The following is a 26,257-nucleotide window of genomic DNA, read 5'->3' on the forward strand; positions in this document are numbered from 1 at the left end:
AAAACCATTGAACTGTACAGTGTAAATGGGTAAAGTATATGGTATTTGAATTATATAGAGATCAATAAAGGTATTTTTAAAAAGGGAATTATTTTCATATCTAATGAATCCTCTAAGAAAAAAGTGTTTAAAAGCAAATTCTACTTAGAACAAACAACCTATTACTAGATGCATCTTTTAATCAGAGTTGTTTATTACCTCATCTGGCCAACCTTTAACACACATGGATTGGCACTCATGATTCAGACATTTTCCTTGCACTTAAATAATCCACTTTCAACTTCCTTAGGTATTATTAACTTTCCCGTCTCCAGATTTAATCCTCTTTTCCCATCTTCATTGTTCTTGAATTCTTGAATGAAAAAGGATCAAAATGTTATTGTTATGGCCACTTTGATGCCATCACTATAGACCTGCTGACAGTTCCTCTCTTGCCCTCACTGGCTTTATCCTGCCGCGTCCGTCCCCTCCACGGCGCACCTGCTCCTTCTTTGTGCCATGCTCTGTCTTGTCTTTGCCCCTCTCTCCTGAGAGATGATTATTTGTCAAGAGTTTGCCTTCGATGTTCCCTGTTTCTCTCCTTAAATTTGTCCCTTTGGTTACGAATCCTCAATCTATTTCTCAGGCCCATTGTTTCCTATCACACCAATGAACATTTTCGGTTTTATTTCACACGATTATGTCAGTGTATCTTAAAACAAACGCATATTCAAGCAACTTTTAAAATACCTTCCCATGTTTCAGAGATTATGCTGAGCATGGGAAAGACCAAAAGAAGTAAATAAGTCAATAAGAATTTCTACTTGCCCATGAGGTGCTCACAACCCATTAAGGGTGACAGGTAACAAGTGAGTACAATCAAATGTTTCGGGTCCTGGGTCAGAGTTGTATCCCTGCCCCTCATTTCCAGTTCCCATTGCCAGAGTCATGTTGCAGGCCTATATTAATTCTAGTAATAATATCCATGCTGATCTGCTTAACTTAATCTCTCCCTATTCTAAATTAATCTTCTTAAAAACCACTGTGTATCTATTTTCTGCTCACAAACCTCTAATGGCCTCTACTATTAAGGGATCACATACAAACTCCATATCCTCACCGTCCAGCCCCTTTACACACTGGCGATCTTTCTTATCGCCCACCACACACACACACACACACACACACACACACACAGTCACACCCACAGAGCCGCCGTTCCAGTTCATTTGAGTCACTAACTTTTTGTCCTGTCTTAAAACAGCCCTTTTTTTCTATCTTGGCTCAGAAAGCTTATTTTGTTTTCTTATTCTTTCAGATTATGCTAGCCGCAATAAGAAAAAGGTATTAATAGCTTAAGTCGAAAAGAGTCCCATGTGGATGTTCGTGGTTGAAGGGTGGTTTTACCCCTACATAATGTTCCATAATCGGGCTTTCTCCTATGAATCTGTCATCCCTTAGGGCCTGGAAGTCATCCACATCTGGCAGGCAGGTTGGAACAGACTGTGAGGGGCGGCTCTTTGTGTTTTTCTGGGCTGGGCCGCGCTGTGCTGCCTGGCAGTTCTGTTCACATTCCTGTGGCTTGAACTCAGTTGTGCTGCAGGCCCAGCTGCAAAGCAGTCGTGAGATGAGCTGCCCCTCTGTGAGCCCAGAGGAAGAGCAGCTGGGCCTGTGAACACCCAGCCCTTGCAGCCCCTCTCCCCCCACATCACTTCCCACTATGGAGAATCTATTCATTCATCAACGTCAGCCCAGATTCCCCTTCTTCTGAAAAACATTTCTTACCCACTGCAAAAGGGTGTGAGAGTTCCCTCTTTGGACATTTCATAGACCTGTGGTCTTCATTATTTTACACTTGTTACTCACTGTGTTACAAAGTCACTTTTCCTTTTGCTCGTGCATGAATTTTCTTTCCCAACGGAATTCCAAGCTCTTTGAAGACAGGCATATAATTTGGGGTCATTCATTCAGTCAGTATATATTGCAAGACTACTATACAGGGTGCCCATAAAGTTCGGGTGCAATTTACTATGTTGAAGTATTTTAAATTGCACGTGAACTTCATGTCCACCCTGTATATAAGACATGATATTTGGTGCCATGGGGAATACAAAAATTGCTAAGAAATCATCTCTGGGTGGACCTATGTTGTCATTTTGGAATTTGATTGAGAACATTGCCACCATAAGCAACTCCTCTGAGATTTTAAACTTTGAAGGAATATAATTCAAATCATACCATAGGCTTTATTTAGTTCACTGCAAGAATATCATATAAATGAATGGGAATATCAAATATTATCTGCTTTTTACCTCCCCCCCATGTTGATGGCATTACTCATCCAAGCAGAGAAGCCTTTCCTTCCCCTATTAGGAGCAGACTTAGACAAACTGTAGTCGTTACTATAAATATTCTAAGTCATGTTACCAACTGAGTCGTGCCTTATGATTAAAATTGTTTGAGCAGGTTTGTGATATTCTGGAAAATAAAAGCCTGATCTTGCTGCATGATACTTTGCAAGTCCATGAACGGTATGCACACACCCCACTCTGAGATCTGAGAAAGAGAAAATGGGTTTAAATAAAAAAGAAAAGATGGACTTAAACTGCCACAGGAAGAAGTTTGGTCAAACATACGGGAGACCTTATTAAAAATGAATTAACCTTGAAACGGCTTCTTATAACCTTTCTCCTCCGGGAGGATATCGGGTGTGTTTCAACGAGTGCAGAAAACCGGGGGATAAAATAAATAACTTCTGGAAGGGTCCTTGCAGTCTCCCAAAGCCTAAGTCCCGAGGCTTAGGCTATTTTTGGTCTCCTTTCTGAGATGGCTCAGAGAGGAGCCATACAATGAAAGTAAAAGTAGCTCTTGGGTTCTTTTTTCTTTTGCTACTCCAAGATCTGTTTTTGCCACAACTTCATAAGTATTTCAATTACTTGTTCCCTCAACAATCCAGCAGAGAAGCTCTGCCCCCACCCTGCTTTTTATAGATGAAGATATTGAGGTTAAATGATTTTCTCAGGGTTACAAAGAAGCCCAGCAGCAGCGGGGGAATGCCAACTCGCAGGCCAGCCTTCTGGTGGGTGAATAGATTGAGTTTCTGAGTGGCTTTGCTATTATATTGCAAAGAGGCCACGCAGATGCCCGGCTGAATGTGCGGGAAACCACGTCCAGGGAATGAAAGGGAGGCTTCAAGAGAGCATTTTCCTTCTTATTAATGACAGCAGCAATTGTCTAAAGGTGGAAAGAAAGGCCCTTTAGAGAAAGAGCCTTTTAAAAAGACACAAACAACAGGGCACTCAATTTGGGACCCTCCCTCCATGAGACCCTGTCATCTGTCTCTTCTCAGACAGCGCCGCAGAGGAGGCCCGGCTGCAGATTGGGGACGTGGTGCTGGCTGTCAACGGCACTGAGGTCACCAGCGCGGAGCACGCAGAAGCGGTGCACCTGGCAAGGAAAGGTAGGTGGCCTCTAGGGAGAGCAGAGGTGGCCTGGAGGGGCAGAGGGGAGCAGAGGTGGCCTGGAGGGGCAGAGGGGAGCAGAGGTGGCCTGGAGGGGCGGAGGGCAGAGGTGGCCTGGAGGGGCAGAGGGGAACAGAGGTGGCCTGGAGGGGCAGAGGGCAGAGGTGGCCTGGAGGGGCCAGGGGTGCAGTGGAGCTCCAGTCTGAGCGGACGTCTGATGAAAGTGTCAGTGCACTTTGCCCCCATTACAGATTGCCAAACAAATAGATGGGGGGGAACCTTTTCTACTGATGGTCATCTCCAAAAGTGAAACCAGAAAACAGCAGAAAGCAAAACATTCTATTACCAAATCCTTAAAGTCTTCACACAACAAAGATAGTACAAGGCTTTATTTACCATAATAGTTCCCTGTCCTTCCTTCCCACCTTCCTTCCTTCCCACCTTCCCTCCCCCCTGATTTTCTTCCTCCCTCCTTCCTTCCCTTCCTTTTACTTTTCCTTTCTTTCCATCAGTTTTTTGAGTTAGGGGCCTACAAGTTTTTTTTTTTTTTCTTTTTTTTTTTTTATTGAACGGTAACTATGTACATTAAACAAGTTTTAACATAAAAAAAGAGAGAAAAGAAGAAAAAGAGAAAGAGAGGGAGGGAGGGAGGGAGGGAGGAAGGAAGGAAGGAAGGAAGGAATGAATGAATCACAGATTTAAAGCTACAGACTCTCCCAGACCCACCTGAGACCTGCCCTTAAAGTGAGCAATTCTGACACAGCTGAAATCACCACAAGACAGCAGTAACACATGATGCCCCTACCCGCCTTGTACCCACTCACATTAAACTTTGTGGAAAGGAAACACCATCTTCCTCTCTGCAAAATAATATACATATATACATATATATTATATATATATAGTGACTATGTTACAAGCCCTTGTCTGCCCATAGACCTAAAAAATACACAGCTGGTAAATACCACGATCCATAATGGGATCATTTGGTGTGGTGTCCTATCCCTAGCTTCCCAAAGGCTGCGTGTCTACTTCTGAGCCTTTGAAGTACATTATCAGACAAGGAGGCATTAAAACTGTGTGCATGTGAGGGGGACCCGTGGCAGGCAGTGGAGTGACTGGCCGAGCAGGAATCGTGCCCGGCCCTTCCGCATAATGAAATCATGCTTCATGGTGGGCAAAGCGTGAGAGTTCTCTAGCAAGGACTCACACGAGAAAATCACTGGCTAATACTGTGTCCTGGAGCTGCCGCCAAAGCACAGAAGTGAATTCTGGATCTCCTTGGTGGAGACTTTAGCTCAGTGCTCTGCAGACCCCTGCAGCTTACACCAGGTGCACCCCTGCCTGCGGGTTTCACAGCTGCCTGCAAATCTTATACAGGGATTTATCTTATGTGCAGTACATGTGGGAAACTGAGGGAAATGGTTACGCTAATGAATTATTAGCAATACATCCCATACAACAAGGGAATTTTACCCCTTACTTCTAGATGTAATTATTCCTGGATTCTTTTTCTTTTTTTTCTTTTATTTATTATGAATCCCCTCCTACCCACCTCTAGATTCTTTTTCAAAGGTAATTATTTTTCCAATTTTCTGAGTTAAGTAAATCTTGTTTTTAGGAATGGTTCTACTCTCAATGCAATTTATTATAATTTTTCCCCCAGAAGCTTATTCTTCATAGTTCTAAATTATTCAGCCTCACTATATTAGTTAACGGAAACAATCTTCTCTGAAATTTAACTGGAGGAATTTCTGATATCTGACAAGATGATGGACTGACATTGGTTCTTGAGGAGGAGCTAAATTCAACCCCTCCACTTACGCTGCTCCTGGGAGTTACTTGGTAGCTGGGTTTATGAGCTGCTGTGCTGGGGGCTCAACCACACCTTGCTTCCACTTTCTGAGTGGCTCCCCCGCGTAAAGAAAGCCCTGATCCTGTGTCTTTGCCAATCCTTTTCGAACACAACACTGGAGATACCTCCAAAGCATGGAAGTGAATTGTAGGTATGAGACACCACGTAAGGCCAGATAGAGACCATCAAGGAAACAAGGTTGTTTGGTACCTATGTGTGTTTGGAAGGGAGGGAATTACAGCCAATAGCAGAAGAGGGCTAAGTGCACTGTGGTTCAGAGATAGCTGAGAGAGAGCGTCCAGTTCTTTACTCCCCTGTATAAACCTGGAAGCCCAATTCTCTACCTTATTACCACCGAAAGCCAAAAAACATGGCAGCACCTATGAGGGACAGTTGCTGAGATAACATCAGGCTGGTCTTTGACTCCAGCTAGGTTGGGAAGTTGATCATCCTTTACTCAGGTATAAGCTCCTACACATTCCTAAGACTAAGTGATTGTCACATATTTTAATTGAGAAAAAGTGGAGCCTGTGGCAGAAGAACAGGGAGAGTCCCTGAGTTTCAGAGAGAGCAAATGAAGCAGATACGTGGTGATGGAGCCGAGCCAGCGCCCCGAGAGGCTCATGACCCGAGACGCACCCGCCACCCCCACTGCTCTCATCAGGACGGGCACAAGCTGCTTCTGGACCATGAACTTCCTCCCATAATGTGTTTTCAGCCAAAATATTTAATAATCCCAGGGCAAAGAAAGTTATCTAGTAAAAATAACAAGAGATCTGAGAAACAGGACTTCATAACAATCTATAGCAACCAATGCAAAATAAATGAACAGCTCCAAGAGAATGAGGATTTAAAATAAGATCAATAAATATCATAAAAGTGATGAGGGAGGACATTGCGGGATACTGAATATGAATCAGAACAGGCAAATGTAAAGAAGAAACAATTGTCAATACTAGGCATAAAGAAGGCAGTGTTGAAATGAAAGAATGCATTAGGGGAGCTGAATAGAAAAAAATTATGGTTATCCAAAATATTTAGTGTGAAAACTCTCAGTGAAAGCATTAGGAAACATATATATATACATACATATATATATATATATATATTCCTATATATAGGAACAATTAAGAAATACACAGGACACAATTTAGAGGAGTCAATATGATAATATTTCCATCTAGAGTGGCAAGTAAAAAAATAAAGACATGGAAGGAGAAATATTTTAAAGAAAAAAAAATAATACTTTTCCAGAATTAAAGAAGGAAGAAAGAACTCAACTCATAGATTGGCGAACAAAAAGATAAGGGTGAAAGCCTCATGCTGGTACTTTATAGTGGCCTGTAAGGACGTCCAAAATAGAATCTTTTTAAGTTTTGAGACAGAACAATTGCATCACCTCTAAAGAAATTGAAAGCTGATTGACATCACACAGCAACCCCGGATACAAGGATATTATAGAGTATGTTTTCCTTTAGGAATTAGCATTATAACTCAAATGCAGTCCCCCCCTGCACTACTACTTAAGGTCAGTTCATTTTAAGGATGTAGTGAGCACTGATAGCTTTAGAAGAGATTGTCTGAAATACTCTTACATAAAACACTGTAGCAAGAAGAAATATAAATTCAAAGTGATTTTATGGTAATCATGGAAAATAAAGGGGAAGAAATAACTTGGCGCAGTTTCCCATCATCTACATCAACTCCTCCCCAGGGCAAACCAATTTTACCTAACTCAGAACTTGGCAATCTCAAAAAGCAGCAGAACAAGGAAATAAAAAGTAAGTATGAATAGTGGCTGATACCGGCGAGATGGAAGAATAGGAAGCCTGGCACCTTCATCCCCTTACAGACACATCAGTGTAGCAATTCTTCCCAGACAAGTCTCCTTTGTAAGAAATCAGAACCTGACAATGGCCCCACATCCCAGGTAAACACTGGACCAGAGTTACTGAAGCAGAGGTTTGGGACACTCTCTCCCCAGAGTCCTTACACCTGTCACAGCACCACACACTGGAGGAGAGCCCCCAGCTAACTTCTCTACAGGGAGGGTAGGAGTAGGTTTGCACATCCAGTGCCCAGGATTTCCAGGGAAGCTCCCCATAGAGCAAGGAAACAAAAGATCCCAGCCCCTGACTACCTCTAAAGAGGGAAAGACTTCATCTATGTGTCTAGCACCCAACTTCTCCAGGACTGCACCCCAAATTAGCAATGGTCTTTCCACTCTTAGGCCTCTGCCAGGTCTGACGCATCACATCAGAAAGGAGGAAGTTAGATTATACCTCTTTTTAGATGATGTAATCTTACATAAAGAAAACTCTGAAGATGACAAAACAAACTGATAAAACTAGTAACAGTTTAAAGTCACTAAAATTGCAAAATACAAAATCAATATACACACACAAAAATCAATATACAAAAATCATCAGTACTTCTATACACTAACAATTAACTATTTGAAAAGGAAGTTAGGAAGACAATCCCATTTATAAGAGCACAAAGAATTAAAACATGCATAAATTTAACTTTATTTTCACTTTAAAGAAGTGAAAGACTTGAAAACTGAAAACTGCTAAACATTGATGAAAGAAATTAAGAAGACAGAAAAAATGAAAAGACGTCCTGTGTTCAAGGACTGAAAAAAATTAATATTGTTTCCCCATTCTTCAGATTTCAATACTTTATTAATTCAAGAAAAGAGTATTGGGGGTTTGTTAAGTTCCCACCCAATGAGTACAATATAGGCACTTGGCACACCTCCTGGGTAAAGGACCCAACTACAACTCGGACTTTACCTAACAAATGCAAACAATGTAACCTAATCATAGGTACCCTTTATTAATCCAAAATAAAAAATTAATCTTGTGAAAATATCCATATAATCTAAGGCCATCTACAAATTCAATGTAATTCCCATCAAAATCCTAACTGCAGTTTTTAAGGAAATAGAAAAATGATGCTAAAATTCATAAAACCACAAGAGACCACAAATGCCAAGTCAATCTTGAAAAAGAATAGCAAAGCTAGGCCAGATGCAGTGGCTCACACCTGTAATCCCAGCACTCTGGGAGGCCAAGGCAGACGGATTGCCTGAACTCACAGTTCGAGGCCAGCCAGAGTCAGAGCAAGACCCCATCTCTACAAACTAGCTGAGAATTGTGGTGGGTGCCTATAGTTCCAGCTACTCAAGAGGCTGAGGCAAGAAGACAGCTTGAGCCCAAGAGTTGGAGGTTGTTGTGACCTGTGCTGCCATGGCACTCTACTGAGGGTGACCAAGTGAGACTCGGTCTCAGAAAAGAAAAAAAAAAAAAGAATAGCAAAGCTAGAAGCACCATACTTCCTAATTTCAAAAGACAGTCTATTACAAAACTACAGCAGTTGAAGTAGCATAGTATTAGTATAAAGACAGACAAATGGGTCAATGAAACAGAACTGACAACCCAGAATAATTCCACACATATACAATCAAATGGTCTTCAACACACGTGCCAGAATGCGCAATGGCAAAGAACAGTCTCTCAAATGAGGTGCTGAGAGGAACAGGATACCTACATGTGAAAGAATGTAGTGGGATGCTGATCTCACACCACACACAAAAATCAACACAAAATAGATGAAGGACTTAAATGTAAGACCTGCAATCACAAAACTACAAGAAGAAAAGATAGGGGAAAAATTTCACAATATTGGTCTTCAATGATTATTTGGATATGACACCAAAAGCACAGACAAAAAAAAATTAACAAACACAGACAAGTGGGATGACATCTAACTTGGTAGTGTTTCTCTGTTATCAGTTGAAGTAGCATAGTATTAGTATAAAGACAGACAAATAGGCCAATGAAACAGAACAGACAACCCAGAATAAGTCCACACATACACAGTCAAATGGTCTTCAACACACGTGCCAGAATGCACCATGGCAGAGAACTAAAATGAAAATGAAAGGAAAATGGTACATTAACAATAGCAAGGAACTGTAAGGCAGCTAAGATTTAATCCCGCAAAGAACACACAAAAACTTCACTGAAAAACATTTTCAACTTTTATCACAGTACATAAAAGAATACCTAAATAATTGTAAAAATACATAGCATGTTTATGTGTGAAAAAAGTAAATATCTTAATTCTCTCAAAGTTAATCTGAAAAATTCAATTAAATTCCAGCAAAATTTTATAAAATTTTTGAGTGGTTTGTCACACTTATCTGCAAAAATGTGTACAATAATAAAGGTCTTCAAACAGCTACATCAGTTGTAAATAGGTCAAGAATGACCGAGGAACTCTTCATAACAGATATTAAGGTCTACTACAAAACCACAATAATAAATTTTTAAAATGTGGCACCATTCGGGAACAGACAATAGACTGGGGGAATGGAATGGGCTGGTGGACTCAATTCAACACATGTGTTTGTTAAACTTGATCCCTGATAAAGGCACCACCACAAATCAATGAGGACAGAACAGAATGTTTAGGATTTTTTTTAATAAGAAAATAAACATGAGTCACATAAAGCTGATTTAAAGAGCTCAGTTTTATAGTTAAAAACAGTGTCAATAAAAGAAATTGTGGGAGAATAACTTTGTTAGTGATCAGACATGCAAATTAACAAAAATATAATATTTCAGATCTCCCAGATCAGAAAACAAAAGCATTACAAAGTCAGACAATAGCCACCTGTGACGAGGATGTGAGGAAGTGAGAATCCTCTACCCCTGGCAGAGCTATTGGCATTTCAGAGAGCAGTCTGGCAGCACTTGGGGAAGGGCCCATAAATCTCACATCCCAGCAGATGCACTTCTGGGCAGGTGAGCCCAGAGGAACCTGGGAAGAGATGTATACAAGGACATTCTTGCATCGTCCTATAGGAGGAGACGTATACAAGGACGTTCTTGCATCCTCCTATAGGAGGAGACGTATACAAGGATGTTCTTGCATCGTCCACTAGGGTAGAGAGGAGTTAAAGCCCATCTGGCTGACCAGCCTGGGGGATGCAGACGCTGAACTCCTGTCTCTGCCTGACTCTGTATACAAATGGACAAATATCTGATATGTTTGAAACAATATATATGACAGGCACTTAATCAGCACCATAGATTTTTAAAACATGATTTTGAGCTGGCAACATGTGGGTGGGGGGAAGAAGAGGGGAGAGGGAAAGAAAAGAAGGGAGAGAGGGAGGAAGGAGGAAATAAGATCTCCGCACCAAACCATATATGTAAATAAAAAGATACACAAAATGGCGTGCCCACATGCCTGTACCCAGCACACTTGGTGAGAGCCCATGGTGGGAAGCAAAGTGTATGCAGAGAAACAGCAAACAGAGCAGAAGGGGACACAAGGAGCCGTGCGCTCCAGTCAGTGCCCAGACCCGGTGCTCTGATCACTCCGCTCTCCGCACCCGAGGCCTCCGGGATGGGGCGGCACAGTGTAAGCTCCACCCCAGACTAAGGGGTACAGGGGTGACGGTGGGTCTATGAGAACACACGTGACCATGACACGTAAGAGGAAGAGGAAGGAAGAGAAATCATAGGAATAATTAAATTTTTATGTCGTCCTTTTTTTTTTTTGCAGTTTTGGCCGGGGTCAGGTTTGAACCTGCCACCTTCAGTATATGGGGCTGGCACCCTACTCCTTGAGCCACAGGTGCCACCCCGTCGTGCTTTCTTTACAATTTGATTTTGTTAGAATCCTATAAGTTGATCAGGGAATTTTCTGGACTATATAGAATATGAAACAAGTTTTAGGGGGTTCTTTTGGGGACAGGAAATCATCAACTCGTCCGACAAAAGTGGTAATCAAGCAGGATACAGCAGGTGAAGGCTGATGTTACATTTATGTGTTGTACAGAGGCCTCAGAATATGTATTTATAAAATATTTATTAATAGCTTATTCAAAATCTAAAGCTTTCCACTTGCCTTTTATTTCTCCCTTCCTAAAATGCTAGCTGACGTGTTTTTGAACGCCATGTATATCTTTGTATAGACGCATTCCCGTGTATTTCAAACTTTGGTAAAACCCTATTATCCTACTGGCTGCCACTTCACTGGTTTAGATTGATGAACAGCAAATCGCTTTTCCCAGGACACCGAATCCTTAATCCAGCTGCATGTCACACTGGCCTGCAAACTCTTTTAAATGCAGAATTCCTGGTGGTGTCGCACATTTGTAATTCTAATCAGCTGTCCCCAGCGATCCTGGACACCCAGCTCAGCATCAGCACAGCCTCACGTCTCACAGGAGTGGCCGAAAGGTTAAAGCTGTACGATTACAAGTCTGTTTTATTAGCCTCAAGGCAGGAGCTCTCTCCTTATCCTGGCGGTAGAGAGGGACGCAGTAAGTTCCAAGTCCAGTTTTATAATTAGAAATACTACTCAGTGACACTGACCACACACTCCTGTAAAAGTAACCTTTATTTTGTTGATGGGAAAACCAAACCTGGATACTTAAAAACGCAGCCTGTCACGTCTAAAATAAAAAAATCTTTATTTTAATTAGGTTTCTGGTTTGGGCTTTCATAGGGCTGTTATGTGCAGGCTTGAATAGAAGATTTAATCACCAGTAAGAGAATGAAAAGGAAAATGGTGATTTGGGGGCAGCCTTGAGGCGCTTTGCTCCATCAGGGCGTCGTGTTCACGGTCCCTGAAAACGCCGCAGCGCCCGGCAGCGCGAGTCCTCTGCGCCCGAGCACAGGCCCTCGGGGACACGTCTTGCACATTTCTCATCCCGCCCGCAAGGGTGGCAGAGTTTGTCTGACAGCGGAGGTGCGACTCTGACACAGCTTAAGATTGGTGGCATAATAAGAAGCCGGTGATCCAAGGATAAAGTGTGAATCAGAAAAAGAAGTCATTGTTCTCGTTCCTGTAGCTGTAAATAACTTCACCCACAACTCCTGACTTCCATAACTCTAGGCAGAGCGCGAGGGGAGAAGCCTTTGAGGGGTCTTTATTTGTAAGGAAATCACACACACAGAACTGGATCTGCTGAAGAGGAGGGTTCTCGGCTGAGCCATGTCCTGACTTTGACCCCTGGCTGTGAACAGCATCCATCCGCCTTCCCACATCCCGTGTCCCACCCATCCCCCCAAAAGGAAGCAAGATTTTGGGGATGTCCAGTAAAGGAAAGCAATGGTGATTTTTGTTTCTTTCTCCAGGGTGGGGAGAGCCTTAGAGAAAAAAGTAAGTCGGGGTGGGGGGAAAACCTAATAATTTCATTGTCCAGAGATATTGGTGCTCAAATGAAAGCAGACGAGACTAAGCCATGATTAAGGAAAGAAAGAAACCTGGCGAATTGGTGACCATACTGTACTAATATGAGCAGAGCCTCCCACAAACAGGGAGGCCTGGGGACCCGGGACTCAGACTGTGGTCTCACATCACCTGAGCGCTCGTGACAAGGGCACGGTCTGAGGGCTCCACTGGCCCTACTGAATGGGGCATGCCAGTCAATGGGTCCGTTTAGTAATTGGCATTCCCATTTAGTTGAGAAGCATTAAGGCAAAACACTCAGGCTCCCAGTAAGTCAATAAATAATAACAAAACCAGGGGGTTTTAAACGGCTTTACTTGACAATTTAGTTCTTTTAACACATGCACAAAAATTATAGTGACTATACAAATAACCCATTTGAAGAGAGCGTGAAAAATCCAAGGTCTCAAATCAAGCTCTTTTGTGACTATCAGGCCCTAGTCCTCCGGGCCACGGGAACGAGTATAAAACCACCATCTCCCAACAGCTGTTTGGAGCTCAGTAACTCTTCATGCATCAGGATCGTGTCCTCACGCTGGATGTGAAAAACTTTCCTCTAATATGATGACACCGAGCTGTAGCACGGCCATCTGTATCCCTGCCCCAGAGAGGATTCTTTGTGGCGCACGGAATTATGTTTATGGCTGGGCTGAGACACAAGCTTAGCCTAATCGGTATCAGAGAAACCCATATGCAGTCTGTGTAAGCAAGAGGAGCGCGACCTCCAGGGCGTCCCACTGCCGCGGCACATAAATAATGGCGGACTGTCAGCTGTGCAGATGAGTCCAGCAGTGTAGTGCTCGGGGGACTCAAGTCCAAAGACAGAGATGAGTGTGGGTTGCTGGTCAACCTGGAGCATTCCTTCTCATTTTTCTGGATGTGTTTTTGACAGGAGCTTAAGGGCAGTTCAATAAATTAAAATGTATTTACATGGCAATGAAGAATTATCTTGACACACAGAGAGTTATTTAATTACCAAGGTGCTTTGCGTGCTGCTGAAGTTAAGACTGTGTCAGCCTTTCTGGGACAAATCTTTATTTTCAGGGCCATGTGGCTCAGCTGGGGATGATCCCCTGGGTTGGAACTTGTCATTTATAGAAGAGGAGTCTCCTCACTGACCCCCATTTCCATAGACAGCTCTAAACAGATCGGTAATCTCAATGTCAGACATCATGATGAAGTCAGCGCTGCCAAGGCCAACTGTCCCCCTTCAGGGATGTGGCCTCCCTCTCAGAGGAATTGTAAATGAAGTCATACCCCATTTGCAGTCTTCAAAGCATGTCAGAGTTGCTGTCTGTCTGAGTGACATTTAGAGAATTTTCTCGAGGCATCAAGAGGTAGGCGTATGAGAAAAGTCAGTGTCCAGGCTGCAGCATCAAAGCCCAGCAGGGGAACAGTGACCTCACTTTACCAGAGACAGGAACGGTTTCCCCCACGCTATGTACCACACCAATCCTGCAGGAAATGGGGTGCTGCTAGGGACCAGGCTCCACAGGAGGATAAGAAAGAGGGCAGGAAGCTGAATGCTCTGGGATGAACCCTCAGCACTCCATCATGTAGGCAGGAAAGAGGAAAAAGAAAAAAAAATTGAGCCTCAGTGCTCCTAGAACTTCTGCTTCCAAGTTCAAAGGTTTGTAACTGATTGATTTTGATCAGAGACAATATTGGCAATAGATATAAACAGTGACTTAGCTCATCCATTTGGCGAACCCAAGTCAACATGCTAATTATTTCAAATAAAAATGAAGTCGAGGCCAGGAGTGGTGCTCACACCTATAATGCCAGCACTCTAGGAGGCAGAGGTGGGTGGATTTCTTAAACTCAGGAGTTTGAGACCAGCCAAGCCAGAGTGTGACCCATCTCTACTAAACATAGAAAAACTAGCCAAGTGCCATGGAGGGTACCTGGGAAGCTGTGGTATGATAACCACTTGAGCGCAGGAGTTTGATGTTGCTGTGAGCTGTGCTGACGACACAGCACTCTACCCAGGGCAGCAGAGTGAGACGTTGTCTCAAAAAAAAGAAGTCAAAAAACCAAGCATCACTCATCCTTCTTCTTAGGAAGTAAACCAAGATGTGTTTAAAGATTTAGCTTGATGTTTTAGACAATGAAAATCGGCAGACTTGAGAAGCCTGTGAGCGGAACCAGCATCGCTGGTGGTCAAATGGGCGATTTGCACTAGGAGTCAGAAGCCCTGGGTCCCAGACAACTCAGCCCGGACAGCTGGTGGGTCCTCAGGGAAGTCAGTTTACCTCCCTGCTTGTCACTTTCCTCACAGACATTAGGGTTGGAATTACTAGGGAATGCTGGTTCAATCCAATTGTAGGATTCTGTTTCATTTGATTTCATTTCCCAATCTGACTCTCTATTCATTCCTTCTGAATAGTAACAGTCCTTCAGCTGATTCTAAGATTTTCAGCCACTGAACTATCCCAAATTGATTCCTCTAGGTCCAGATATCTTGACTCTGGTGGTGGGCTCTGACATCAGCCGCTGTCCCAACACCCCCTGGCCCACCTGCCGTGGTTACCTGCATAAGAGGACACACTCGGGGTTCATGAAGGGCTGGAGGAAGAGGTGGTTTGTGCTGAAGCATGACGGCTGCCTCCAGTATTACAAACACAAAAAGGTAAACTGAGGCAGGGGTGGAGGCTGGAAAGTGTACTCACATGGGCCATTTCATGAGCAAAGCATTGTCTCGTGAGATACCATGTTCTAAGATTCTGAAAGGAGAAATCTCTCCTGTGACCTCTAAGCTCAGAGAATGGCAATCTGTTTGTCTCTGCTGAGGCCTAAGTCAAGGCTGGCATAAGTTTCTGTCTTACTTTCAGATCCTCTGTGAAAACTTTATCAAAGCCAAAAAAAAAAAAAAAAAGCCCACTGTAGAGATAATGCCGAGATAAATCCAGGTGGGCCCAAGGCAGCGCAGAGCTCCCGGGCAGCAGGGCCAGGCTCTGCCCTCAGGGGCCGGGCTCAGATGTTATTAAGGCCTCTGAAGCAAAGCGCCAGAGAAGTGGCCTGGAATAACTTGTCTCATTTCCCAGATTTTATTAAAGCAGTGATTTCTACTACAGGTAAGGGTTGAAATCTTTGGGGGAATATTTTCAAAGTATGCAGACTCAGCCCTCCTGCCAGATGTTTCTAACTGGGCAAGTCTGGGCGGCCCAGGCCTCGGGTCTGGAAGCTCTTCAGGTGATGCAGATGGCAAGGTTCAAACCATCAGCCTGCAGGCGGCGTCCTGTCAGCACAAGTGTTTTCCCATCCCTGTGCAATACGGTGTCTACTTTTTCAATCAGTTGCAAATACTGTAAAATTTCACTTAGAAATTCCAATTTCCAACTTCTCTTGACAAATTCTCCAGCACTGGTTCGTGTGAGCTGAACAGACCCCCTCTTCTAGGGAGCCCATGGACTCTCGCATCCCGTAACTCCGGCCACATCTGTGACCCTCCTTTAACCCGCGTTCAGAGCAGGAAGTCTTGACTGTTTACCTCATTCATGATACGGTCTTATTTTTTTCTGCCTTTTCGTTTACATTGCCCCTGTTTCTTAACTAATGTTAAGCTGTATACATGTGTATATATCTGCGTGTGTACATATATATAAAATCATCCTTAATTCCTTCTGGAACAAAGAAAGAAACATATCAGTAACAAAATCAATACATTTAAAAAATGAGGAATAAGATGTGAATTACAGTGAAGACTTTCTGCTCCTGGATTCTGAATCTCTTACTTGTGACAGAGCCTGGGCAGTGCTCTGCCTTTCACGACGATATGAGCCTTTCAGCTACTTTGAAAACCTTTGTCTCCCTCCAGTGCAGGAAAATAGGATTCTTTCTCATCAGGATGAGAAAGGATGGTCTGTCCTTGCTCTCTGCGTTCTGAGTATTAAAGTGGAACAGGCCGACGGTTTCAGCCTGGATAAGCATTGCAAGCCCCTGAGAAGTTTCCCAAAGTACACGTGCAAACCATCCACTCCCCCTACCCTCCCAAATCTCCAAGAATGGGGCTCTGGAAATGATACACTTTTTTTCAAGCTTTCAAGGTAATACTGACTTATAACTCCAGAGAGTACCCTAACAAAGTTTATCCCATATAGTCAAAAGGCAGAAATAAAAACAACTAATGTAAGCTTGGGATGGGTTTTTCTTTATACTGAGATCATGTCCTTCCTACCTTTGGTGATAATTTTTGTTCTCTCTTGTGAAAGAGTGGTATTGTAGATACACCCTTTGAATGCCCTCCCTCAGCAAGGTAGATACCTAAAGCAACTTTATGTCAAGCACCCCGTGTTTTAAGATTCTTGCATTTGGGATTCAGAACGGTTCCTGGAGCCAGGATTTTAGGTACGGCTTACCAGGTGGCAGTTATGGGGCCAGTGTTGCCTGCAGATGTTATGTTTGGCTTGTGCAATGTTTTTATAAATTTTTAAATTAAATGCACCCAGGTGAAGCATATGCTGTCCGATCTGCTGTAATCCCTGCCAGTCTTCACGTCTTTACGGTGAGCCGAGTCACTTAAATTACCCGCCACACCCTCTAGGGATCAGAGTCTGTGAATCCTGGGATGCAATCTGTGTAAAATTACACCTGGGATGGTAATTAATAGTAGTTGGGATTAGTATATGTTTTTAACTACTTCCAGTCTTTTTAAAAAAGAAATGTGGATCTTATGATTTAGATACAGCTAAGAAAAAACTACCATGAGTAGCTACAATTAAGACCATCGTTTACCACAACGGGTTTTAATGTGGAAACGGAAAAATATAAGAATACTGCTCTATCTTGGTTATGAGGAGCCAACGCCAGATCCCTTGTGGCACTACAGATTCCAGAACACATTATGTCTGATCTTCAGCGTAGATAGCGGTGACTGAGAAAGGTTAATGGGGCATAAGAAGAACATAACAGAATAAATTAGCAGAAAATGAACTCAGCCATACAGTATTCATTCATGCAGCAAATATGGAGTGAGCACTTTGTAAGTCAGGCATTACGCTACAAGCTCAGAAGGAGCAAAACGGACACTGGGCCTGCCCTGTTTGTGCTTGTAGTTCAGTGAAAAAGACTGGCATTAAGAAATAGATTCTCACGTTGTGGTTGACACCGTACTCCCACTTACTAGGGAGGCTGAGGCAAGAGAATCACTTGAGCTCAAGAGTTTGAGGTTGCTGTGAGCTATGACACCACAGCACTCTACCAAGGGTGACAAAGTAAGACCCTGTCTTAATTTAAAAAGAAGAAAGAAAGAAAGAAAGAAATAGATTCACAAATAAAATGTGTAATTATGATTGGTACTGTAAGTAAATTCACAGAGAAGAAGAAGAGAATTTTAGCAGTCTGGATCCAATCAGGAGATAGAATCACAAAGGGAGCTTGCTGTATTTATTTTTTTAATCTATCTATTTCATCTCATTCTGTCACTCTGGGTAGAGTGCCTTGGCCTCATAGCTCACAGCAACCTCAAACTTGTGGGCTTAAGCTATCCTCTTGCCTCAGCCTCCTGAGTAGCTGGGATAATAGATGCCAGCCACAATGCCCAGCTAATTTTTTTCTATTTTTTTTGTTTGTTTTTAAGTAGAGACAGGGGTCTCCCTCTTGCTCAGACTAGTCTTGAACTCCTGAACTCAAGCAGTCCACCTACCTCAGCCTCCCAGAGTACCAGGATTATAGGTGTGAACCACTGCACCCAGCAAAAACAGGAGCTTTAAACAGAGGAAGTTTAATAAAAGAATTACTAAACTGTGATAAAGTCACAACTATGGGGTATAGTAACAAGTGAGGACATACGAAAAAAGCAGCCCCTCTCCAGGGCTGGGGATTCAGGCCTCTCTGGGAAGATATAGCTGAATTCACAGATGGCGGAGCTGCAGGTGCTAGGACAGAATTAGCAGTCACAGAGTAAACTGAAGCAACCATTCAGGGGTGGGGAGGGCATAGATAGGGCAAACGAACCTCAGCTGGTGGCCAGTCCATGGGTCAGCAATGGGGGTGAGGATGCCGGGTAGAAGGAGGCCTGGGGGCTGGAGGTGTCCTTGCTGGAAAGGCCCTGCTGGAAGGAGGTGGTGTGGAGGGGCTGTAAGAACAAACCCAGCAGATGAGGAAGGGAATCAGAGAGGATGAGGGCATCAGGGCCAGTGGGCAGGACACCTGAGCACGGGGTAGATCAGAGAGGATCAGGGCATCAGGGCCAGCGGGCAGGACACCTGAGCACAGGATGCCCATATGGAGAGAGCCACGGAGAGCGACTGCTGGGCGTGCTAGGGCTGGTCTCAGAGGGACAGTGCACTCTGGGTGCACGGCATGGATAAAGCAGCACCGGACGTCAGTGCACCCACACACTGACCCACCCACCAGGAGCTGGCAGGAGCGGTGGGCTTCCTCCCCCTCAGTGTTCCCCTAGCATCCTCTCCTGAGATATCTCACTGCCACACTTTCTGTAAAGGAGAACTTTATGGAAAGAAATTCCATCCATTATTGCTGAGCAGATATTGAGGAAGGAACTTGGAGCTGAGAAGCAGTAAGTTGACAACAGGCTCAGGAGTAAGGTGGAGGGTCCAGTATGAACTAGGAGGAGGGGTCATGTGTAACGCATTCCTTTTTGGAGATAGAGCATTTATACTTTTATGTTTTCTAAATTCTTTTTAACAATTTTTGTTGCAAAATATTAAGGGGGATACAAGTATTTTCATTGCATCAGTGAATTGTATAAAGCTGGAGTCAGGGCTTTCAGTGTGTGTCGTCAGAATAGTGTCCATTGTACCCAGCAGGTAAGTTTTTATCCCTCCCCAGCCCACCCTCTCCCTTAGTCTCTGTGTCCATCACACCACTTTCTGACCATGCAGATCCATCCCTTAGCTCCCACCTATTAGTGAGAATATATGGGGTTTCTTTTTTCATTCCTGAGATCCTTCACTTAGGATAATGGTCCCCAGTTCCATCCAACTCACTGCAAGTGACCTTATTTCATTCCTTTTTACGGCTGAATGGGGCTCCATAATATGCATTTTCCACTCCTTGGCTGATGGGAACTTCAATGGCAATTGTGAATTCCGCTGCAAAAAGCATTTGGGTACAGATGTTATTTTGATATAACTTCTCTTCCTTTTGATAGTTACCCCAGTAGTGGGATTGCTGGATTGAGTTATAGGTCTACTTTTAGTTCTTTGGGGAATCTCCATGCTTTTTTCCACAGAAGTTGTACTAATGGATAGTCGACCAACAGTGTAAATAGTTTCTTGTTCACTGCATCCATGCCAACATTTATTGTTTGATATTTTAATAAGACCAGGCTGATAGGGGTAGGGAGTACCTCACTGTGGCCTCAATTCACATTGTCCTGATGATTAGTGATGCTGAGTGTTTTTTCATAAGTTTGTTGGCTATTTCTATATCTTCTATTGAAAAAACTCTGTTTATTTCTTTTTTTTTCACTTTTTAATGGGGTTATTCTTTTATTCTTTCTTTTTTGTTGTTTTTGCTGATTTGTTTGAGTTTTCTGTAGATTCTGGATATTAGTCCTTTGTGAGATGAATCGTTTACAAATATTTTCTCCCATTCTGTGGGTTGTCTGCTTACTTTGTTGAGTATTTCCCCCACTATACAGAAACTTTTTTAATTTAATTAAGCCCCATATTCATTTTCATTATTACTTAATTTGTCTTTGGGGTCTTAGCTATAAATTTTTTGCCTATGTTGATGTCTAAAAGAGTTTTTCCTACATTTTCTTCTAGAATTTTTCTGATTTTAGTTCTTACATTTAAGTCTTAAATCGTTCCTCTGCGCATGGCTATCCAATTTTCCCAGCACCGTCTATTGAATAGGGCTTCCTTTCCTCGGTGTGCTTTTGTCTGTTTTGTATAAAATCATTTGGTCACTGCTCTGTGGTTTCACGTCTGGTTCTCCGCTCTCTTCTCTCAGTCCACATGTCTCCCTGTGCACCAGCACCATGATGTTTTTGGGTACTACAGCTTTGTAGTATAATTTGAAGTCAGGTAATGTGATGCCTCCATAATTGTTCTTTTTGCTTAAGAGTATAAATATTAGAGTTTTTTGTTTGTTTGTTTTTTGTAGAGACAGTCTTACTTTGTCACCCTTGATAGAGTGCTGTGGCATCACAGCTCACAGCAACCTCCAGCTCTTGGGCTTAGGTGATTCTCTTTCCTCAGCTTCCCCAGTAGCTGGGACTACAGGCACCCACTGCAATGCCTGGCTATTTTTTTGTTGCAGTTTGGCTGGGGCCAGGCATGAAACCGCCACCCATGGTATATGGGGCTGGCACCCTACCCACTGAGCCACAGGCACTGCCCTACAGTTCTTTTCTGGTTTCATGTGAAGTTAGGACTTTTTTCCCCTGGATCTGTGAAAAATAACTTTGCTGTTTTTATGGGAATTGTGTTGACCCTGTAAATCACTTTGGCAGTGTGAACATTTTAACCATGTTGATTCTTCCCGTGAATGAGCACGGGGTTGCTTTCCATTCATTTGTGTCCTCAGTGGCCTCCTTCACAGTACTTGGAAGTCCACCTTGCTGAGAGCTTTCCCATACATTCCTAAGCATTTCTTTTTCAGCTGTTGTTGTAAATGATACTGTGTTCTTGATTTGACTCTCAGTTTGACTGTTATTAGTACAGAAATACTACTTATTTGTGTACATTAATTATGTAACCTGAGACTTCATTTATTTGTTTATTTATTCTAGAAGTCTTGGTGGAGCCTTGAGAATTTTCTAGCTGTAACAGAATATTGTTGCCAAGCAAGGATGGTTTGACCTTCTCTCTCCCACTTTGGATGCCTTTCATCTCTCTCTCTGGATTTTCTAGTTTCTGACCATACAAGTTTTCATAGTAGTCACAGCTAATATTTAGTGTTCCTATGGTATCAGTTGCAATGCCTCCTTTTCAATCTCTGATTGAGCTTATTTGAGTCTTTCTCTATTTCTAGATAATCTATCTAGTGGCCTATCAATTTTATTTCTCTTTTCTTTGTTGTTTTTTTTTATTAAATCATAACTGTGTACATTAATGCAGTCATGGGGTACAGTGTGAACGGTCTACATAAAAGCAGAAATAGGGTAAACAAACCGGGTAACACAGACAACATGAAATATTCTCAGCAAACGGGTTAACACAGCCATAATCGAAATTTAGTAAGTATCACATGAACACATGTAGAATCTACACTAAGTAAGGTCCAAACAAACACCCGCACGACCAAACAAAAGAGTGCTCACACCAACAAACAACCAACCCAAACAAAACATGACGTATCTCTGCAAAGAACCAACTTCCAGTTTCCTTCATCTCTGACCGTTGCTATTTGGCTTCCACCAAGAGCCTTCGCTGAGCCTTGTCATTTTCTAGCTCCCAAAACCGTGACATTTGGCTATTAATTTGCGAGCTCTCTGACCTGTGAAAGTAAGCAATTAAAGCGAGGAACTCCCACACTAGGAATGCAAGCACTAAAAGCCAACAACTCCCACAAAAGGACCACCATCGCTAACATCCAACAGGAAAAAAAAAGGATGCACAACCTGAGTCAATCAATAAGAAAAAAAAAATACGGCAATCGGCAGTTCAGCAACAATCGAAAGATTAAGCGGCAATGGCCGGCCCAAATCCCAAGGATCATTCCACAAGGCATAACCCACACTAAGGCCCAAGAGTACCCCCCAAAATCGAACTCAAAGTCTAGCCCAAGACAGCCTCGGAAAACACATGGCAAAAATTAGTCCAAAACAGGCTACAAAGACACTTGGGACAAAACGGGATCAAACTTGCAAAAACTCGCATAGGCGCATAACAAAAACGAACCTGCAGAAAGTCGCAGAGAAACATCAGAAAAATAGAACATAAGTAATCTACAGGGAAAAGTCAGGGAATCACAACACAGGCCAGCGACACTTGGCAGATATGGAGTCTCAATGAACTCCAGGGTTTCGTAAACGAAATATTGAAGTCACCAGCTATCAGGAAGTGGAAACGGAATACTGAACTCACAACGAATAAAAAAGGTGCTATGAATTTCGGAACTCACATCTAAGAGAAATAGATATATAAAAGTGGGACCCCCCATGTGAAGAGAAGATAGATAGACAAAAAACGCCCGCAGAAGCAAGAGACAGGAACAAGAAAAAAAACGTGGGAAGAACCCACCCCCAACAAGAGCAAAAGATCGGAGGAAAGCACAAAAGCCCAACAAGACCGAAACCACAGAGCAACGCACAAGACACAAAAAGGACTAAAGCCAGAAGGAAACCCACAGCACAGAAAAGGGAGCAAGGAAAGAAGAAAGCAAAAGGCACCGCACACTAAAACAGAAATAAGCAAGGCAAGATGCTCTGACCACTATAAAGAAAATAAACAAGACAAGGACAGCAGACGAATAGAAATACAACAAAGAAAAGAAAGACAGGAGCCGAAAAGAACTAACACCAACAAAACCCAACCAAGAAACGAAAAAAAGAGAGAGCAACATCACTCAAACAAAAAAAAAAACAAAGAGGTCTCAAGAACTAAATAAGACAGAGAATCAGAAGCAGTTAAGATGGATAAAACAAAACACTAAGAAGTAGGCCATCAAGAAACAAAAAAAAAAAAACTATCAAAGATCTAAAAGCTAAAAAATACAAAATCAAGGCCCACACAGATAGAAGCTCAGAAATCCAAGATCAAGGCCCTGCAAGATGGAGTCACACACAGGAAGGCACAAAGCGGTCCATGGAGTCTCCACAAAAAGAAACCGAAAAACAGGCATCAGGACTCTACCCCAAAAAACCCCTAACCAAAAGCATCACCGCCAAACACCAATGACCCAAGCAACAAAAAACACACCAACAAAGAGCACACAGAAAAGGAAAGTCCAAAACAACAAGGAAGAGGACACAAAAACAATCAGGAAATAGCCACCAAAAAGAACAGATAAGAAAAAAGCCAAAGTTCTGAACAAAAAGAACGGGTCAGAAAATAGACAAAGGTAAGAACAAAAAGCAAATTGAAACACATAGAATAAGGTAAGCGAAAAAGTGGAAGGCAAACTCCTAGAAGACACTGGGAGACAAAAGGGTGGACATAAAAAGAACAAACACGGAAATACCAAAACACACACCCAAAAACAAAAAAATGCAAAAACACAACACACACACCACCACACAAAAAAACACAAAAAAAAGAAAAAAAGAAGAAGGTAAAACAGAACAAAACAGAGAGAATACAAAAAGAAAGAAAACCAAGACAAATGAAAAAAAAACCCAAAACAAAAAACACGAAGGCAGACAAAAAAAAAACACGAAACTAAAACCGGGAAAGTCCACACAGAGAAAGAAAAAAACCAAGACACGGCAACTACAGACAAGACCAAACAAAAACCAGGAAACGTAACAGAAAACCAACACCAACAAACAACCATGTAAGTAAAAAGCAAATTAAAGCCACCAAATGATGAGTTCAGAAACATTCCAGTTCAACCTGAAATTCGATCAAGCTTGACAGTGGCCTCCTTAAACAGAAAAACCCTAAACATGGCCAAGGCCACACCCAAACAGATCAATAGCAGGAACGACCAAGTCCACATCCAGAAGTTTCCTTATCTGAAAAAAACAAGAGCAAAAATAAAACAAGGTTACCGTAAAAAAAACAAGAATCAAAAAAATCCAAGCCAACCTCAAGCCGATCAAAGAACAGATAACTGTACCACAACCCCCAAACTCCCGAAACAACCCTCCAGGGCCCAAACGGACGGAATAACCGACAAGAACCACCAGCGTCATAACGTAGGGACTAAACCACCAGAACCAAAACCCTCATAAGCTAGGCACCCCACAAGACAAACGAAAACACTGCTCAACTAGGCCTCTGCCAAAAGAAACCACCACAAGCCTGAACTCACCCCTAACTCAACAGTAGACCCACAAACACACTCAGACGCCTAACTCTCCAGAGTACCCACAAAAACAGAGAGCGGATTCACTAACCAGACTCCACCCAGAAACAAAAAGGAAAGTAGCAAAACAGAAAACAGGGATAGCTAAAAAGGAAGGAAGGAGGAAAGAAAAAAGGTTAAGAGCAAAAGCCAGTAAGGCGAGAAGCGACAAGAGGAAGAAAGAAAGACACAAACAACAAAAAACAACAAAGAAGGAAAACAAGAAAAAAACAACAAAAAACAAAAACCAATCAACACAAACAAATAAGCCCCCGAACCGAAAATCAATAAAGGAGAAACAAGACGGAACCGCAACCAAAATGAAAACAAAAAGAACAAGACCGAATACCAACCAGCGGAAAAAAAAAAAGAGGAATCCCAGAGACCATGTAGCCAAAAAAACAAATGTGGATGCTGAGAGCGGGGGGACCCAAAAACCAAAACACACACGGAGCGCCACACACAGCCAAAAAAAAAAGCAACACAATGAGCGAAACACACAGCCAAAGAAAAAAAAAGCCAAACACCAGAAAGAATTGACTCCCCTGCACGAAGGACAACCACCACAGCCAACGTACCACACTGGAAGGGACAGGAGACCCCAGGCCAAAGGAAAACAACAACAGGGACAAGAAAACACAATTAAAAAGAAAAGCAAAACATCGAGAATGAAACAGGAAAAAAAAGTCTATTAATCTATATTGAATGTCACCAAAAAAAAACGAATGATAATCCCTACCAAAATTGACAAAAGGAAAACAAATCACATTTAAAACCAAAAAAGCCAAAAAACTAAAAAGACACAGGCAAAAGCCATAAAGCACAAAAACTAAATGGAAACACACTGGAGCCATAAAGCACAAGAACTAAGAAGAAGGACAGTGGGCCACAACAGCCAACGAGCTAAGAATAACAAAAAAGGGCTAAAACTAGAAATTAACTAAGAAAAAAAGAAAAGAGGCAAAGAAAAACAAGAACCCTAGAAAGAACCCAACAAGAAAAAAAAAAACAGACCAGTAGAACGGCCGGCACCACATAAAACACAAGTGACGACAGGCCCGTCAAACACCAAGGCGAACACAAGGGACACAAAAACCGTGAAAGATCTAGAGAAACATGGAAAGAAAATAAACCGTGACAGCCATCGACAAACACAGAAACAGATACATCCCAGCAAGGCACCAGCAAACAAAAAAGATCACACCAGAAAAGAACCAACCACAAAACAAGAGAGAGAAAACAAGAAAAGTCCCAAGGACAAAACCGGAACGAGAGACAAGCAAAAGGCGCAAAGCAGGAACAGCCACGAGGGACAAACAACAACGGCAAACCAGAAACAGACAGCCCGAAAACAAAACCACTGGAGCAGCGAGGAGGAGAGCCCCAAAGAAAAGGACGCTCCGCACCCACCAGGGCAGGACCGCCAAAAGGAAGCCCCCGGCCCCACCTTGTCTTGACTGCTAGACGGAGGCTCCGGGCCCAACCTGCCCTGACCGCCAAAAAGAAGCCCCAGGCCCCACCTTGCCTGGACTGCTAGACAGAAGCTCCAGGCCCCACCTTGCCTGGTCTGCTAGACGGAAGCTCCGGGCCCCACCTTGCCTGGTCTGCTAGACGGAGGCTCCGGGCCCCACCTTGCCTGGTCTGCTAGACGGAGGCTCCGGGCCCCACCTTGCCTTGTCTACTAAACGGAGGCTCCAGGCCCACCTTGTCTTGTCTACTAAACGGAGGCTCTGGGCCCACCTTGTCTTGTCTACTAAACGGAGGCTCTGGGCCCACCTTGTCTTGTCTACTA

At 42.9% G+C, this 26,257-nt stretch overlaps 1 protein-coding gene across 1 annotated transcript in view; it reads left to right on the top strand.

The window, feature by feature from the left end:
- LOC111725036 overlaps positions 1 to 26,257 on the top strand; it is a 111,122-nt gene that overhangs the window by 32,774 nt on the left and 52,091 nt on the right. The window contains exons 5-6 of the mRNA XM_023512728.1: positions 3,329 to 3,439; positions 14,997 to 15,175. Coding sequence (XP_023368496.1) covers positions 3,329 to 3,439; positions 14,997 to 15,175 — 290 coding nt within the window. The remainder of the gene's footprint in view (positions 1 to 3,328; positions 3,440 to 14,996; positions 15,176 to 26,257) is intronic.

Source organism: Otolemur garnettii, unplaced genomic scaffold (assembly GCF_000181295.1).
Source record: "Otolemur garnettii isolate 467f Iridium unplaced genomic scaffold, OtoGar3 scaffold00030, whole genome shotgun sequence".
NCBI lineage: Eukaryota > Metazoa > Chordata > Mammalia > Primates > Galagidae > Otolemur > Otolemur garnettii.